This window comes from Schistocerca cancellata, chromosome 6 (assembly GCF_023864275.1).
Source record: "Schistocerca cancellata isolate TAMUIC-IGC-003103 chromosome 6, iqSchCanc2.1, whole genome shotgun sequence".
In the NCBI taxonomy this organism is placed as follows: domain Eukaryota; kingdom Metazoa; phylum Arthropoda; class Insecta; order Orthoptera; family Acrididae; genus Schistocerca; species Schistocerca cancellata.
Window position 1 is genome coordinate 175,719,198 of NC_064631.1, and position 19,037 is coordinate 175,738,234.

At 40.4% G+C, this 19,037-nt stretch overlaps 1 protein-coding gene across 3 annotated transcripts in view; it reads left to right on the forward strand.

The window, feature by feature from the left end:
* Positions 1–525: 525 nt before the first annotated feature.
* Positions 526–19,037, forward strand: part of LOC126190724 (cAMP-dependent protein kinase type II regulatory subunit) — a 60,016-nt gene continuing 41,504 nt past the window's right edge. The window contains exons 1-5 of one of the 3 annotated variants that reach the window (XM_049931213.1): positions 526–585; positions 1,009–1,254; positions 9,199–9,287; positions 18,690–18,773; positions 18,881–18,987. In XM_049931213.1, coding sequence (XP_049787170.1) covers positions 1,041–1,254; positions 9,199–9,287; positions 18,690–18,773; positions 18,881–18,987 — 494 coding nt within the window. In that variant the 5' untranslated portion in view covers positions 526–585; positions 1,009–1,040. The other 2 variants (XM_049931212.1, XM_049931211.1) reach the window with 2 other exon arrangements.

The window sequence follows — 19,037 nt, forward strand, 5'->3', positions numbered from 1 at the left end:
TGGTGATATCCTAATGTAAAACAATTCATTAACCTTGCACCAGTGTTCACATAAATGCAGGAGACATCAACAAAATAATTTAAACGTGCTTCTAAATCTAACCCCTGTACATGGTGGATTGTTTAGAGGTCGTTGACCTCCATCGCGAATAAAACGTTGCCCGATCAATTTAACATGCACTGCACGCAAACTCAATTTCTGTCTCAACTAAAATTTCTTTCTGAGGCACCAAACGCTGGAAAAGGAAAAAAGTTTATTAATACTGTGTAATTGTATTCCCGTTTAAATTCATTTATAATGATATAGTATCACGAATTTCAAAATTTCCACGTTTCGCAACAATGGTTATTTGTTTAAAATTCCTCCAAATTATGGAAACAATCACGTTACTACCTTGTTTTCGCCGACCAATGGACAAAGGCGTCCTTAGCGCAGTTTAAACGTATGTCTAATCCCAAATTATTTAGTTGTTTAACTTGCATTTGTTTTCAACGGGTTGGTATGTTACATTTAAGTGCTTTTTACTGCCATAGAATTTCAACCAGCAATAAGATTTCGGAAGTTAATTACAGATTTTATTAAATGGTGAATGGTTCACACACTTTTATTACCATCCAGAAATAGAACTGTTTCAAAATATTGTAAATGTTTTATAGTTTTCGGTATATTTGTAGAAATTTTTGAGGAAACAAGTGCTTGCTGTAATTGACTTTTCCGATCGTCCGCCATTTTATATGTTCATTGGAGTGCGGGGTGGATGGAGAGTGAATTATAGGGTGTATTCCGTTTTGTGCTCTTGTTTTTAATGTAATATTTTCCCTCCTCAAATCTGAATTTTTATCGACGGGTGAGAAATGAAGAGATAAAACGGCAGCTTAAAGTTTACTTTAATAATTATCTGTTTCCTCACTGCGCAGTGGAGTGAAGGCAACTGATAGTGTAATTCGGTAGTTTAGTGGCCCAGAAGTCCGATTTTGGGACATTAATTACTGTGTGTGTATTACATAGCTTTAAAACTGAAGACCTACACGGGAAGCGACATGAGTCGACCCGAGTCGGGGAAAATTACAGTTCCCGACGAACTGAGAGAAGTCCTTTTAGAATTCACCATTAGTTATTTATTGGAACAACCTGGCGATGTTGTAGAGTATGCAGTTGAATTTTTCCAAAAACTGAAGGAAAATAGAAGTACTCAAATCATTAGACTGGATACAGCGGGTTCGCCTGACGAATCTGTGATATCCACAGAAGAAGGTGAGTGAGTTAGTGACAAATTTCAGCTTTTCAGGATTTGCAGCAAATACGTAAAATAAAAAGCACATGCAGGATGGTTTTCACCAGGCATTTGGAGTAAGCAGAGAGCGATTGAAGATCTTTTTTATGTACATATCTGTCATTCAGTTACGATTATATTGACACGTATCGTTGCAACTATCAACATTATAAGAATATCGAACTGACGTAAGCTTCTGCAGAAGCGATGTTGTCCATACACAGCCAGTTGTCATTCGATTTCTATCAAAGGCAGAGGATAAACTAGGCATGTACTTTCTCTCTATGACCTTAGGTAAAGAATGAAATTTTGTTATGATTCATATTAAGAACTCTACTATGAATTCTTTCCACAGGAGATGCGAATATATACGTCATGATTCTACAACAAATTTCGAAGTACCCAAAGTCACAAATGCATAAAATCAGCGTACAACTTCCTTCTTTTTTCTCATAGTAGGTTCGCTTGCTCTCTGAGTGTGATATTATATTTAAGGTATCAGTGTAGCCGAATGTGGCGCGCGCACCTACAGTTTGATTTATACATACCTTTGTGCCACAATGACAAGTAAATCTGACAATATTTTGTTTTTTAACATTTCTTTTGTAATTTATATGTAGTTTGGAAGCTCTTTCTAGGTAAATTTAAAATAACTTATACATGCAGCCTCACATCTACTTGAATGAATTTATGAACTTACTTCATCAGTGAGACACTTAATTTTTTTATAACCATAAAGTAAGAAACTGCCATATAGAAAAAAAAGTAAAAGCTAGTAAACTCAAGACTATATTGGCAATGTCACATTCCACAGTAACAAGTTTGCTTTTGTAATGAGTGTTATCATCTTACCTTGGACTATTTTCAAATCATCATCATTTCCATCATTCCTTATCACATTTTACAGTAAACCTTCTTCAGAAAATTTTTAATAAATAGATTAGCATCAACTGCTGTGAAATGTGCAGCTGGTTGCAAACCACACAAAAACCCTTAACTTGAGTAGCTCACAAGCAGTAATTGTTTTTTTCCCCCTATTTATAGTTGGTATACAAATTCCAGAGCCGAAAGCAAATATTTTATTGACTTGGTTATTGACTAAAACAGATCTTATTAAGTTTGTCCCGACCAAGCAAAGAAGTGTCTTTCATTAAAGTTTGATTGTACATTGAAATAAATGTTTAATGGATAAATCAAAACGAAGATTAAAAATCGTTTATTATATTCTGACCATGTTCAAAAAATTGACAAACAATAGTGAGTACACATTGTATGTGTGGGGGTCTCTAATTTTAATTAACTTGCTCTTTGTGTTACATGGCATCATACATTTCAAAACTTCCACAATAAAAATAAATCAAACCACTTCCAGCTATAGGACAAACAGAAAAAAAGATTAAGGTCATATCAGGTATCAAAAGAAGTAAGCAACTTACTCCAGTTGTCAGTTACTGTAAAGCATACAGTAAGAGTGTAACAATTTAGACATCAGTATCATGATCAGCTATCCAAAATCTGCTGCTGGTTAATAGTAGTCTTTGCCAGGCATTAGTCTTCATATATAAGCATCAGTGTTGTTCAGACATGTTTTCTACTGACCTTGCAGTAGGTCATCATCTCAAACTTTTCATTTTTCTTGGGATTTAGAAAGTAACTTCTGTAATAAATCTACTATCTATACACTTATGTACTATGTATCCCAGTCATGCATATATTATTTTTATGGGCCATACATGCCCATTGTCCACACCATTCTCTTACCTTATCCAGTTGTTTTTCATCTATTGCCCTGAGCAGTCCATTTTTTAATTGTTTTTGCATGAAATGCCATTGCTACAAGTTGTGGCTGATGATATACATTCAGTGTAAGCATTGTGTTTCAGATAACATATATTACAAGCTTAATTTTTAAAACTCTTATTTTATTTGCTAAAAATGTTTCAGGCCATTTTTGCTTGCTCTGTTGTTATTATTATTTGCACACCCATCCTTTATCTTCCTCAGCCATAAAGACAAAACTCAACTGTTTTGCTAACATATTTGTTAGGTGGTACTATATTCTCTTCATTACGTTAATTATACATGATGTTAGCTTTGTTATAATTGATTTTCATGTCGACTTCCAATTTTGCTGTTTTAAGTTCTTCCATTTGTTGTTTAGCTTTATCTCTTTCAGAGCAAAACAGCACAGTGTCATAAGCAAAATTAAGGTAGCTGTCTGATATGTATATTTAACATGTATACCATCATTGTTTCATTAATTTATTTGTTTTAGAATTTGAAAAATTCTTTTAAAAGGATGTTGATGGTTGATGCAGAATCTACAACCTCATGATTAATCTGCAATTCACTATTAAGTGTGTGACAGAGGGTTCATTGAACCATCTTCAAGCTATTTTGCTACCGTCCCATCCTGGAATGGCGCACGAGCATTTAAGTCTTCTTGTATGAGCTCATATTTTATCATGATGATTATTTCTCCCTCTATAAGAGTGCATGCCAACAGAATATTTTTGCTATTGAATGAGAAAGTTGGTGTTTAAAATTTCATGAGAAGATTCTGCCACAATGAAAAATGCCATTGTTTTAATGATTGCCACCCCAATTCATGGATCATGTCCATGGCACTCTCCCCTATTTCACAATAATAGAAAACAAGCTGCCCTCGTATGAACTTTTTCAATGTCATCTGTCATCCATTCTGATGCATGTCCCATGCTGCACAGCAGTATTTTAGAAGAGGGGGGGGGGGGCAAATGTAGTGTAAACATTCACTTTAGTAGACTTGTTGCACTTTCTAAGTGTTCCGCCAATAAATCAGTCTTAGGTTTGCTTTACCCACAACCTTATCTGTGCGATTGCTGCAATTTATTTGTAATTGTAATCCCTAAGTATGCAGTTTATAATTCGTCGTAACTCTGGTGCCATAGCTACTAATCTTCAGCATCAACTTTTATGCCCTATGCTTCAGTATACTAATGCAGGTTGAATCAGTACCTGGTTTGTTAAGTGTGTAGTTCAGATTTTATTGCAGCAGACTGTAAATCTTTTCAAAATCTCTGAAACCTGGATGCACGAGTAATTCATACTCGATACTCTGTTTGGTCATCTCATTTCACAATTTATAATTTGTCCAGTGGACTATTTTCTAAAATCTGCTATTTCTTTCGTCAATGACACCCCCCCCCCCCCTCCACCCATGTTGTTGGCAGTAATTTTAGTAAACATGTTGTTCATTTTCGGTAGGATACATATGTCATGTTCCTTTTCTTATGAAGTTGAATGATTAAATGCTTGTTCCTGTTTTGTGGAACTGTCTTCCTCTGCAGACATTATGTTAATAACACTGCAAATACCTTCTGTAATTAATTACATTTGTTTTTAACCATTTTTATTGAAACACCTCCATCTCCTGAATCTTTCTTTCTTTCTTTTTTTTTTGTACTTTCATTGGGTTTATAAATTAAATTGGGCAGAACTTGTGGAATGGTGTAATTCTCATCAGTAACTATCTGTGTTTTTGATTCATGTGCTATAAAAACATTCGAAAAATTGAGGAATGCTTGGACAATTCTCTCTAGATCTATACTGAGAAGCACGTCACAGTCAGGTGCACAGTGGAGGTTACATCCAATTGTACCATGTATAAAGGTTTCTTCCCATTCCATTTATGTACGGCTTGTGGCCATTAATGACAGTTTAAATGTCTCCATGCCTTTTGTAATTAGTGTAACCTCATGTTCACAGCCACCAGGATGGTTGGCATTTATTATCAAGCACTTGCCACTTCAGATTTTTCAGCGTTTCTGTGATGTGACCCAGTAAGCCAAGCACACCTGTGACTTTTTACTTTCTTTATGTTCTGTACTCCTGTTAATCATGTTTTGCGTGGGTCCCATACACTTGAGCAGTACTGTATGAGGCGGCACATGAGTGTTTTGCAAGCAATTTCCTTTGTAAGTAACCTCCTTTGTAGACTGATTCTATTTTCTTGATGTTCTACCAATGAACCTAAGTCTACCAACTGCTTTACTTACAACTTTGTGTATGTGATCAGTCCATTTCATATCACTAAAAAGTGTTAAATCCAGGTATTCATATGCAGTTACTCATTCCAGTTATGGCTCATTAATATTGTAGTCATGAGATACTACATTTTTGCATTGTGTGAAGTGCACAATTTTACATTTCTCAATGCGTAATGGAATTTGCTAATCACATTACTACTTTGGAATCTTACTATGATCTGCCTATTTTCAGATAGTAGCTTAGTTCATGATCTACTGAATTGTCTGCAAAAAATGTGAGGTTACTGTTCATATTGCCCTCAGTTCACAAATATACAACATGAAGAGCTAGAGTCCTAACTCACTTCCCTGGGCCAAGCATGAAGTTACTTTTACATCTCTTGATGACTCTTCAGCCAAGTTAACATGCTGCATCCCACCAATCACAAAATTCTCAATCTTGTCACAAATTTAGTTTGATATCCGTACAATTAAACTATTGTTGATATAACGCTGAGTAAAATGCATTTTAAAGTTAAGAAGTATTGCATCTACCTGATAGCCTTGATTCATGGAATTCGGGATGTCTTATAAGAAAAGTGCAAATTGTGCTTGCTGTCATGGAAAAGGTCATTATATTCAAAATGCCTTATTGTGTTTGAGCTCAGAATGTATTCTAATATTCTACAACAGATGAGTGACAGTGATCTTGAACAGCCATTTTGTGGGCTCTAATTGTGGTTAAAAGAAGGCTAACTCCGCTGTAAATTTGGTTTAGAATCTCTCTGTTGTGAATTACTCTGGTATCTGCATCTTAGCTGAGGAAATGATTGTTATCCGATATAAACCTGTTTTGTCTTCATTGTTCTTTGTTTTCAGCTGTATCAATAATTTTGTTTAATTCAACATGTTCCTATTATTATTTGCTTGTATCTGCTGCCTTCATTTTAATAGCTACTTTATTTAAGATTTTTCTTTCTCTTATTTTCTTCACATTTGCAACATCCATTGCTGTTTGCCTGAATACTTTGTTAAAAAAATTTCACTTTAATCTAATCTTAATTTTACAAAATATTGAAGTCGTTACTTGATTCAGTCTGTTACGTCTCCCTAAAGTAAAACTGTAATCAATGGAAAGGTTGGTTTGTAGACAAATGTGCTTTAATAAGCATGGTCTTATTAGACCTTTTAACTGACTTACCCAGCCTGTTGTAGGGGGACTTACAGTTTTAATGTGGACTCCAAACCATGATGGAACCCAGGATTTTCACAGTAACAAAAATTGCCAGCAATGAAAGAAATAAATATCAGATACAAATCCCTAGGACTGACAAAGGATCAAATGACAAATCGTCAGATCTTTAGTCTGCCACTGAGTCACCCTTTCTGTTCTCAGATAAATTCTCATACTCTGCTTTCCTGACTTCCTGCCTGATAAGTCTGTTTCATTCTTCGCTAGAGGTCTATTTTTACGCTTCATCTTAAAAGTTTGTGATCACTGGTAACTCAAGTGTGCTCTAAGATTGTCACATCACGTACACTCAGTTATTATTTGATAAAAAGTAGTGAATTTCATTTTTAATCCCATTTAGTTCTTGCAAAGTCCATGTAGTATTCACTTTTATGTGAAAAATTTATTAAGAACAAATATGCTGCAGTTCTCAGCAAATTCTGCTATTATGTGAGCTCTTTCATTTAAGGTATCATAATAGGACTGTTCTCACTGAAGAATTGTACGTTAGCTTTTATCCTACTCATGCTAAAACTCTTGTTGTTGGATTTGCTTTCATTTATCACTTATGTAAGGTTTTATAATGTGAGCATGTCACTGCGTATAGTCGAATGATTTCCATGGAGTATCTTAAGTTTATAGTTAAAACCGGTATATTCCTTCAGGGATTACTTCAGTATGTATAATTTTGGTTTTAATTTTTTGTTCATTTGTAGTAAATCATATGTTTTGTTTGGAAGTCTGGTTGGTCCTTTCTCTTTCAGCCCACATTTGTATTCCATTAAATTTTTTTTGTCTTCCAACTCCACTAAACTATTTGCAATGATTTGATGTCTGCCAGATAAAAAGTTATATACACATTTGATTTCCTAAGGTACATGTTATTTCCTGTTTAGCCAAAACTTCTTGTAGCAAGATGTGTGTGCACGAAAGTAGCTGGACATGCCAAATAGCCAGAAATCATTGTCAGAATATCCTCAGTCCCAGTAATCTTTTATCCTGTCTGAGACACCAATGTCTATTTACACCTGGTGGTAGGGCAGACCTCTTAAAACTGTGTCCATGATGTACTTGCCTACCAAGGCCCAAAGAGTTATTGCGAGACACATGAACAGTGCTAAATCTGGGTAGAGCTACGCTCACAAGTGCTCCTAAATCTCAGAATGCAGGGTCAGCACAACTGGTTCAAGTACTGATGACATTCCAACAATGCCCCCCCAAGGCTTCAGTCAATAAATATTGCTTTTAGGGAAAAACTTAAACTTTTTTTAAATAGAAATAATTGAGATGGTACAGTTATTAAAATACTACATTCACTTTCATTTTTGAGAGCTATGAGATCTAGCAACAATTCTTCAACCTAAAATAAGGTTTCTGTGGCTTTCAAAAATTATACCAGTTTAGTGAATGTACAAGGATTGCCCAGAAAGTATTGCACCATTTTTTTTCCTCACACAGAAACAACGCTATAAATGTGAAATGTTAAGGTGTATTATTTGAAGTGTACTGAAGCTTCTGTCACTTCCAACAGATAGCTTAGCTGCAGGACAGTTTCAAACTGGCGTCTGTAGGTGAGTTACATTGCACATCTGCTGTTGACAGAAGTATAGTTAGTCACTGGGCATGGAGGATGAGGTCCTCAGACGGCGGTTTGGCGGAGCTCCACGACTTGCATTGGTTGGCAAGACCATCCACAGCTGTCAAACCTGACATATTGCAGCAAGCTGATGTCATTTATGAGGACAGGTGCATTGCGACTCAGTAGTTGGTGTTGCATCTGTCAATCACCCAAGGAAGTGTGGATGCAATTGTCTGCCACACATAAGTCCGAGGACTGCTGAACACATCGCAAAACAGGGTTGTACACTGTTACCCCATCCACCTTACAGCCCTGATCTAGGCCCCTCAGACTTCAGCTTGTTTGGGCAATTAAAGGATGCCATTTATTGGAGACCTTTTGAGGATGATGTGATTCAAAGAGTTAAGCACTGGTTGTGCCACCAGGACAAGGATTGGTACCGACAGGGCATACACACCCATGTTTTGTGCTGGAGGAAGGTCATAGAACGGGATAGAGAGTACATGGTAAAATAATGTGTGTAGACAAAACATCATTCTTTCTTGTGTGCAATTCTTATTATGTTTAATAAAAAATTGTTGAAGAAAAAAAATGTGGTGCATTACTTTCTGGGCACCCCTCGTAGGAATCTTTAGAGAGTATGTAGCTAAATAATTCCTATCTCCATTCCCTCAGAGATAGCCCATCTGCAATGATCTAGTTTTCAATGAGATGCATTGCAACACTTCCCTACATTCGGTGAAAAGAAAAAACAAATTTAAAGGTCTAAAAGTTCAAAATAATGATATTTTACAGTTCACAGGAAAACTTTAAGTGAAAACACCGTAATAATGTGATATCTTTATTTTTATCAGAACCTTTTAATAAGGTAATTGATTTACTATAGCTACTTCCATGAACAATATCTGTGTGTCAATGTTGCATGTGATCCTATCAATTAAAGTGAAAAAAAAAACAGCTTTGTTTGTCTAAAAATGATATGACCCATTTTGTAATGCATTTTTATTGAATTATTGGTATATTTTTACTTTGATTATTTTAATGTTTACACCAAAGTAGTTGTTGAATTAGTGTAATACTTATGCATGAATAATTCTGTCCTCCTCAGAGCCACCTGTGGCGAGATTCTCGACACGACGTAAATCTGTTTTTGCAGAAGCGTATAACCCTGAAGATGATGAGGATGATGGTGAGAAGGTAAGGAATCATAGTTCGTTATGCATAATGAAATCTGTTGTTAATCTGTGTTAGTATGTTCTCAGTAACTAGTTTTCTGTGAGATGTAAACCTTTTCTTTAAGTAGTACAGTCCTTAATAAATACATACATGACGGTTGTAGGTTCAAATTTTATAAGACCAGATATTTTCAACATACTTCCTAAACACGAACATAAAAAAAATGCAGTGTAACCAAAGGTGCCTATTCATCTGTTAGTTTTTAAAATGTGGCCAGTAGTAGGAATGGTACATAAACACCAACATTGAATCAGGATTCATGAAGTATCTTTACCTTCAGCATTTTTGCTTTCCCTGTGCACTCCTTGCTGCCTATTTCTTATTCCTGACAAATTTTGTGCTTAATTTTTAGTGTTTTATGTGGACCCAATGGGTGCTTGTTTTTTAAGCCACTAAAGAGCGTTGTTGAATCACAAAAGGTAAACCACTGTGAAAAGAATGAGGGAAGAGACAACCAGTTTTAATAAATCAAATAGGTCTGTGGCTTCTGTATTATTTCAAACAGTATAAACTAAGGACCTAGTATGTTTTTGTAAAGAGATCAAGCAATAAAAAATATGAACTATGTTTCTGGATGATGATCCTTTTTCCTTCACAATTGAGTTCTGATAAATGTTGAGCAGTAGGTGTCCCTTTTTAAAAAGTTTGATACTCTTACCTCAGTAAACAATATACCCGTGACTTGTTTATATCACTAAGAAGCACACATTTTAAATTGGGTCACTGATGGATTATACGTATCAGTTTCACATAGATACAAACCTGAAGGAGCTAAAACACGTTGTAACTTTCTTTAATGTCATGCATGTCACTGGTACATTTGTTTTCTGTTCAGTGGAGCTTAGTGAAAAGCTTTGCCAATATAATACTCATCAGGAATGTTCGCAAAATACATAATTAACTGGTTACTGAGAAACTTGCTTTTTCTTGGTGTGCTCTTTCACTTGTGAGTTTGAATGTTAATGTCAAAAAGGATGCTATTAGATACTGGTCAAGGACATGTAGATCAAGAAACTTGTGGCTCCGTCAGAGGTCTTTCTGTAGGATAAATGTCAACAATTCACAGAAGAAAGCCCATCAGGGGGCTTCCAACTCTTTCATGAGAATGTGTGTGACAAGCACGGGTCCCCAAGCTATTTGCAGCACTTACCTCCTTTTTTGTGCTGCAATCTCCCATCCCTGACTATCCTTATTTCCCAAACAATGGAAACTGCAGATAGGAATGTAGGAAAAGGCAGATTGCTAGTTACCATAAAGAATACACATTAAATTGCAGACAGGCACTATTAAATGACACTTACATAAGCTTTGGGCCACAGTCTTCATCGGCAAAAGAGAAACACACACCATTCACACACACAAACAAGCACATCTTGTGCACGTATACTGCCAACTCGATTATCTCGGGCCGTAATGTAACTATCATGTGGGATGCAAGCAGCTATCCAGAGGGAACAAGTAAGGGAAAGGGATAGTAGTGTACAGGTGGGAAGATAGACGAACTAAGGGACTAGAACGCCAACAAGCGTAGCATCAGGAGGTTGTCAGCCGAGGAGGTGGGAAAAAATGGAGTGAGAAGGGAGAGGAGCAGGGAAAGATGCGTGGGTGTGTTGGCAGAGGGCGGCAAATAAACAGGGTGGGAGAAGACAATTGGGAGGAGATGGTATGACGCACGGGGTGGAAAATGTTGGGTGGAGGGTGTGGGGACAGTATGTTACTGTAGGTTGAGGCCAGGATAATTGTGGGTGTGGAGAATGTGTTGTAAGGATAACTCCAATCTGCGCAGTTCAGAACGGATGGTGGTGCAGGCTGTGAGCGTGTTATGCTCATCTGCTTGTGGTGCCACAGGGTGGTCTACTTTGCTGTTGGCCACAGTTTGGCAGTGGCTATTCATCCTGGTGGACTGGCAGTTGGTAGTCATACCAATATAAAAAGCTGGGCAAAGATTGCAGCAGAGCTGGTAAATGACATGGCTGCTTTCACGGGTGGCCATGTCCCTTACGGTGGGATAAACCTGTGACAGTGCTGGAATAGGAAGTGGTGGGTGGGTGGATTGGGTTGGTCAGGTCTTGCACTTGAGTCTTCCACAGGGATATGATCCTTGTGGCAAGATTGGGGGTGGTATAGGGATTGACTAGGATGTTACGGAGGTCGGATAGGTGATGGGAGAGGTGGGAAGTATCTTGGGTTGGATGTCTCTCATTTCAGGACATGATGATAATCAAAGCCATGGCGAAGGATGTGGTTCAGTTGTTCCAGTCCTGTGTGGTACTGAGTGTCGAAGGGGACACTCCTTTGTATCTGGTTTTTGGGGGTGGTGGGTGGTTTGGGGGTGTGAGGGGAAATGGCATGGGAGATCTGTTTGTGGACTAGATGTGGGGGGTATAGTGTCTGTCTGTGAACACCTTGGTGAGACCCTCAGCATACTGAGCAAGGGAATTCTTATCACTGCAGATCCCCCGTGTGGGAGGGATTTCTTGGTGATCCTTATTTCTCTTTCTTTCTCATGGTGACAGCCTTAGATGTTGACCGAGCTGCTTCCCTAGGTTGTTTTCTTTTGTCAACATCTTCATTCATTTCTGTTGCATCACTCTTTGGCTGAAGTAATTGTGATCCCCTTTTAGGTCTGACCTAAAGTTTTAATTTTTTTTTTCCTATAATGTGGACTAAATTGGAAAGAATGTCTTCAGTAGCACATGTTGCATACAGTGTTAATGACTCTCTGCTCACATTAACTTTGAAGACTCATATATATGCACTTCATAGCCAACACAGTGGCTAGTCTGATGTGGTGGGGTTGTTACGTGCTCTTATGGTAAAGCCCCCTGACGACACAGGGATCACACTTCTGGTGCATGAGCTGATAGCTCCCACACATGCCAAGGTGTACGTGCCCATCCTCCTGGGGCATCAGGATTTTGGCAACGGCCAAATGCTAGATAACTTTTGCTGTGGCTGGGTACAGAACCTTTGATCGGAGGAGGTGCCATCAGGGCCGACATTTTGCAAATGAAACGTGTCAAATTGAACCAACACGATGGCCATTCTGGAAAAATGTACAGTGGGTAACTATTGATTAAAGCCACCTCTGCTGCTCAATCTTAAGCTCTCTAGGCCTGTGACCAGCTGGATGACACACCAGTGACTAATACCTCACATAAAACTTTGAGTATGATGGAAGAAGTCACCTTTCACAGAGACCTTATGTTCCAGACAGACAGGGAACCGTGAGCTCATCTCAAATGGCAAGGTGTACATTTTTTCTGACTCTTACAAGAAGGTTCTAAGTATAATCTAACAGATAAGGGTGCTTTGATCTTAGACTCTGAAGGAAATTCCCTGCCAAAAATAGTTAAAATTATGGTGTACAGGTGTGACATGGAACATGCCTGCCATCCTCGAGGTGTTTCTGATGTTTACACTTAGGTAGTATGTCGTCCAACTGTGCAACAAACCCAAAGTGTGGACAATCACTCCATGAAGGTCGTCCTGTGAGCCAGTCGTGCTGAACACCATCCTCCACATGCACCCATTTGCCCAGTCTTTAAAAAATAAAATAACAAAATTAAATCATTTGATTGCCTGTCCTACGAAGACTTATTATGCAAAAGTCACTTCCCTCTCCTCCCCCTCCCTCCCACCTCACCTCATCTGTTTCCAAAACAGAGCTACCATTGCTCTCGACACTGATGGTTCCTGTGACACCATCTTAAGAGAACCGTTTCCCATGCCTAGCTGGAGAAGCAGCTTCCTCCTCTGGCATCTACTAGTGCCAGGGTTTCTTCTTAGGACACCTTTCCTTGGAAGCTCACATATCAGAGGCCTGACTCCAGTCAGTGGATGAAGGAGCCATGGCCTATGGGTACCAGGACTGCCCACTCTTCACCTGTCCTCACCCCGACAGCGGATAAGCCCTTGCAAGAATCTTGGCCATCAGATGCAAAAAAAAAGGGGGGGGGGCTACTTGAGTAACCTCATAGGAGCCAAATTCCCCCCAAGCTGTTGGATTCTGAGCCAATGATTACTGATGATGTGCCACCCACACCAGTGGCAGACAGCGGTCCTTGCACATGACCGGTCCTCCTGACCCTTTACACCTAATCAGGACACCGTCAACATGGTGATCCAGTAGAACTGTTATTTATTCTGTCTGCATTGCCATTCAAGAAATTTGCTTCACAAATGACCATTCCTTAATGCTTCATTATTACTGTTCATTCTGTTGGAATAATACTGGCTTCGAAAGGGTGACTGGAGGAGTCTGTGTGTTTCTTTGCACAGATGTCCGTGAGTGGATCCGCCTCTACACCATTTTGGAACCAATAGCAGAGTGAGTGCAAACTACCCCTGGAATCACTGTTTGAAACATTTATTTACTATCAGCAAGGCCGCTCACAGGCCGCTCACTTCCTTTTAGATAACCCCATAATCCAACAGCTCGCTTCCCCCCCCCCCCCTCCTTCCCCTCCTCCCCCCATTGCCCTTCTATGGCATTTCAGTGCCATCCTGTGTGATGAAATAACACTCCATCAGGTATGAGCCTTTCAACGGATCCCAACTCCTGTCAGATCTCAGTATGTCTCCCCTCTGTGAGTACCAACTCCTACCCACTTCAGTGCTGCTCATGACACTTTTCCAGCTATCAATCTTATCCTCTGTCACAGGGGCTTTCAAGACCCACTACTGGTTTTTATTTGTCATTTTTAACCCATCGGTTGCTTGGGTTAGAGTTGGCCCTTCATTCAGCTCCCCATGAGTCTACATCTACATCTACATCCATACTCCGCAAGCCGCCTGATGGTGTGTGGCGGAGGGTACCTTCAGTACCTCTATCGGTTCTCCCTTCTATTCCAGTCTCGTATTGTTCGTGGAAAGAAGGATTGTCGGTATGCCTCTGTGTGGGCTCTAATCTCTCTGATTTTATCCTCATGGTCTCTTCGCGAGATATACGTAGGAGGGAGCAATATACTGCTTGACTCTTCGGTGAAGGTATGTTCTCGAAACTTTGACAAAAGCCCGTACCGAGCTACTGAGCGTCTCTCCTGCAGAGTCTTCCACTGGAGTTTATCTATCATCTCCGTAACGCTTTCGCGATTACTAAATGATCCTGTAACGAAGCGCGCTGCTCTCCGTTGGATCTTCTCTATGTCTTGTATCAACCCTATCTGGTACGGATCCCACACTGCTGAGCAGTATTCAAGCAGTGGGCGAACAAGTGTACTGTAACCTACTTCCTTTGTTTTCGGATTGCATTTCCTTAGGATTCTTCCAATGAATCTCAGTCTGGCATCTGCTTTACCGACAATCAACATTATATGATCATTCCATTTTAAATCACTCCTAATGCGTACTCCCAGATAATTTATGGTATTAACTGCTTCCAGTTGCTGACCTGCTATTTTGTAGCTAAATGATAAAGGATCTATCTTTCTGTGTATTCGCAGCACATTACACTTGTCTACATTGAGATTCAGTTGCCATTCCCTGCACCATGCATCAATTCGCTGCAGATCCTCCTGCATTTCAGTACAATTTTCCATTGTTGCAACCTCTCGATACACCACAGCATCATCTGCAAAAAGCCTCAGTGAACTTCCGATGTCATCCACCAGGTCATTTATGTATATTGTGAATAGCAACGGTCCTATGACACTCCCCTGCGGCACACCTGAAATTACTCTTACTTCGGAAGACTTCTCTCCATTGAGAATAACATGCTGCGTCCTGTTATCTAGGAACTCCTCAATCCAATCACACAATTGGTCTGATAGTCCAAGAGAACGGCGTCCCATAGGACTTCGTGTTGTGTCAATCTTTTCTTCATTGCCATTAATGGTTTACTGACATCTGTTGGATCACTGGTCACCCCTGTGTTGTATGTCGATGATTTTTGCATTTGGTTCAGCTTTCACCCGGTAGCCTCAGCTGAATGCCAGCTCCAAGACGCCATCCAGCACTCCTCTGCATCACTCATTCCCCTGGTTTCCAGCTCTCCTTTACAGAAATATTTCTGCTGTTGTATCACGGTCCACCCTGACCTGGAACTCAACTTAGGTACCCAGCACCTGGCACTACAGCACAGTCCTGTTACTTTGGCCTCCATTTTGATAAAAGATTAGCTGCAGGTGGAAGCTTAATGCTGTCTGCTTCCTTGCCCACACATTTTGGGGTGCAAATCTTGCTACTCATATCCATATTTACCAGGCCCTGGTTTTGTTTGCCAGCTTTATGGCTCAGTAGTTCCTTCAGTTTTAAAATTGTTAGGCCCAGCCCTTCGTTGTGGCATCCGTCTGCCCACTACTGTCTTTCAGGCTAGTCCTTTAGACAGTCTCCATGCTGAAGCAGGAATTTTCCCCCTCCTGCTTCCGATTCAATGTTGCCAACTCTTGGTCTCACTTCTTGGGGTGCCGATCGAACCTCCCTCCTCCCTTTGTAGCGGTCCCTTGTCCGTTTGAAACTCGACTATGGGTGCTTTGTTTATGCATCTGCACGCTCATCCCTTTTACACTGTCTCAGCACTATCCATCATTGTGGCATCCATTTGGTGACGGGCACCTTTTACACCAGCCCGGTTGAGAGTCTGTATGCTGAAGCTGCTGAACTACCACTGTCCTACCGCCATGACTTTCTTCTCGGCAGATATGCATGCCAGTTGTCTTCCATGTATGGCCACCATTCCTATGTCTACTTCTTGGACGATTCCTTAGATCATCAGTATGGGGCTCGTACCTCTTCCCTGTTACCTCCTGGAGTCCGCTTTCGCCTCTTGCTACGGCGGCCTAACTTCACGCTACCTGCAACTTTTCCTGTGGATGTGGGGTGTGACCTTTGCGTTGAGAAGAGGCCCATGTTAACCTTGGCCTTCATTCGCTTCCTAAGGACACTACTCCAGCCACGGTCTATCGCCTTCAGTTTCACAACCCTCACATGGAACTTAGTGATAGTACCTTTGTATACACGTATGGCTCTCGGACTGACTGTGGGGTTGGGTGTGCATTCATCATTGGCACCCATGCCTTTCAATATCGACTTACAGCCCATTCCTCCCCATTTACAGCCGAGCTTTTCGCCTTGTATCAGGCCGCGGAGTACATCTGGCACAGCCTTCCCAGTTTTGTTCTCTGCTCAGACTTACTCAGCGCCCTCCAAAGTCTTTGTGCGCTGTACACTGCTCATCCCTTAGTGCAGTGGGTACACAAAAACTGTCACTTGCTCACTCTTGGTGGAACCAATGTCATGTTTCTGTGGGTCCCTGGTCATATCGGTCTGCCAGGAAACGAGGCTGCTGACGCTGCTGCCGGAGTACCTCCATTCCCTCTGATGATCTCTGCATTGCCATCTGTCAGGTGGTGGTGTCCCTTTGGCATCGGCAGTGGTCCTCCCTTCACGGGAATAAGCTTCGGCTTATTAAGCCTCTCTCGGCGCCTTGGGGATGACCACCTCTCGGCCCTCCCACCGGGAGGAGATTGTTTTAACTCTGCTGCGTATTGGGCACTGCCTTTTTAGCCGTCGTCATTTGCTCAGTGGCGCTGCCCAACCACTTTGTATGCATTGCACCAAAATTTTAACTATCCACCACAAATGACGAAATGACGTGCCGGCTGTTGCCCACGTTTTACTTTTTATCTGCCAAAGCTATATGGTGAAGGCCATTTAATTTTTAGTTTTGGATCTCTTTTTTTGTTTCCCCCCCATGTGCCTTGTTTCGATGTCTCCTATTCTTTCCATTGGTACTGACATATAGTCCTTTCCCTTGTCGCTGTGTTTGCGTTGTATAGTTTTGACTTGGGCTCGTATGACCTCAGTTGTTTTTTGTGCCCTAAAACAAAACACACACACACTCTTGGTCTCTTATGCAATTGCCATTTGATAGTCCCCTGATCATCCCATGTATCCCACTGTCTTTACATACGAGGGGTGTCATCCTTCTGTGACACTACCAGTTGTAATGCACCTCGCTTCCTTCTGCCAAGATTTCCATCTCTGGTCTTCGGATTGTGCTCCTCATGTTTTCTTGCACATTCCCCCTTTGATGGTGCTCAATCATGGATTAAGACCAATCTCTTCCAAGGTTCTAAACTGACCAATGCTATTCTTGCTACCCTTTGGTGACCACTGTTCATGACCTTGTCACTGACATTCATTATGTTGCCTGCTCAGTTGTCTTTCTCTGGGCCCCAAGACGTGGGTATCCCAGGGAATGAACATTCTGACTGTTTGACCAGAGCAACATGTACTTGCTCCACCATCATTTTGCAGACTCCAGTTGTGGATTTGCGTGTGCACATGAGATCTCTGCTTGCTCAGAAATGGAATGACATCTGGCGGGCTACTGCCCCAGCTAATAAACTCTTGCACAATCAAGGAGACTACTGCAGCATGGTGCCCTACCTTCCGCATCTCCCAGAAGGAATCCATAGTCCTATGTTGTCTCCACATTGGTCATAACATATTAATTATTTATTTATTTTATGTAAAGAGCCACCCCACATTGTGGTTGTGGAGCCTTACAGACTGTGGCCCATTTCTTGGTGGAATGCCCCCTCCTCCTGGCCCTACACCCTAAGTAAGGACTTCTGAAGTCATTGCCTCCAATATTGGTGAACAATTTATGGATGGCTGAACTGATTCACAGTTTTCTCCATGAAAGTAGTTTTTATCCTTAGTTATAAGGTTGTGATCTACCTCCAGAACAGGGCAAGGATGGTTGGGGATGGGGCACCTCTTGCTTGCTGTGTGCTAGGTCTGGGGGATCCCCAACTCTACTTCCTTGATCAGGCTACTACTCTTTCATTCCTCTTTTACTCTGTTTTAATCACTTTTAGATTTAGTTTGCCTCCTCCTTGCTGCATCCAGTTTTCTATTCTGGGTTTTAACACTTTATTGAATAGTTGGTGCTCTTGACTGCAATGGATCAGGGGTGGGACAGCTGTGGATTAGATCTTTCCTGTCACATGCAGAGCCTTGCAGGCACCTGCCTGTTGACTTCCCTGTCTCCTTCATCATGCTTTTATTATTGGCGATATAAAACATGTCCATTATGTTTTTAGCCTTCTCGCGTTTACTGTTATGAATTTCCCGACTTGATTAGAAAATGTCCTCGGTGGATGTCTCTGGGTGCACCACTCGTGGATCGAGGGACTAATGACCATGTCGTGTGTTTCCTTACTCTCCAATCAGCAAACCAACTAACCAACCAACTGATGATCTTACTGTTTGGTCCCTTAACCCCAACCAACCAATCTTTGGGAAGTGAGTTGATAAATCTTCAACAATTTTGAAGACTTGCCCACTTCAAATTTGACCGCAACTAATTTTTTATGGCTGTTGTAACATGTAAAATAAGGATGTAATTGTTTTCAGGTTATTTATCCAAAATCTGATGGTCAGAGACAAAGATTGGCAGATAGTGTGAAGCATATCCTTCTTTTCCGATCATTGGATAAGGTGAATACAAAACATGTTCTTTTTAATTTCATCATTCTGTGGAATTAGCGAACACATTTCAATAATTTTTCCTCTGTTTTGATGTTTAAGTATGGTTTTGTTTGCAGGAACAAATGCAGGATGTATTGGATGCAATGTTTGAAAAGAAAGTGGCTGCTGGAGAATACATTATAAGGCAAGGAGATGACGGTGATAATTTTTATGTCATTGAGAGGTGAGGGCCAATTTTATATGGAATGTTCTTCAGTAGTCCCTAGTTTATCT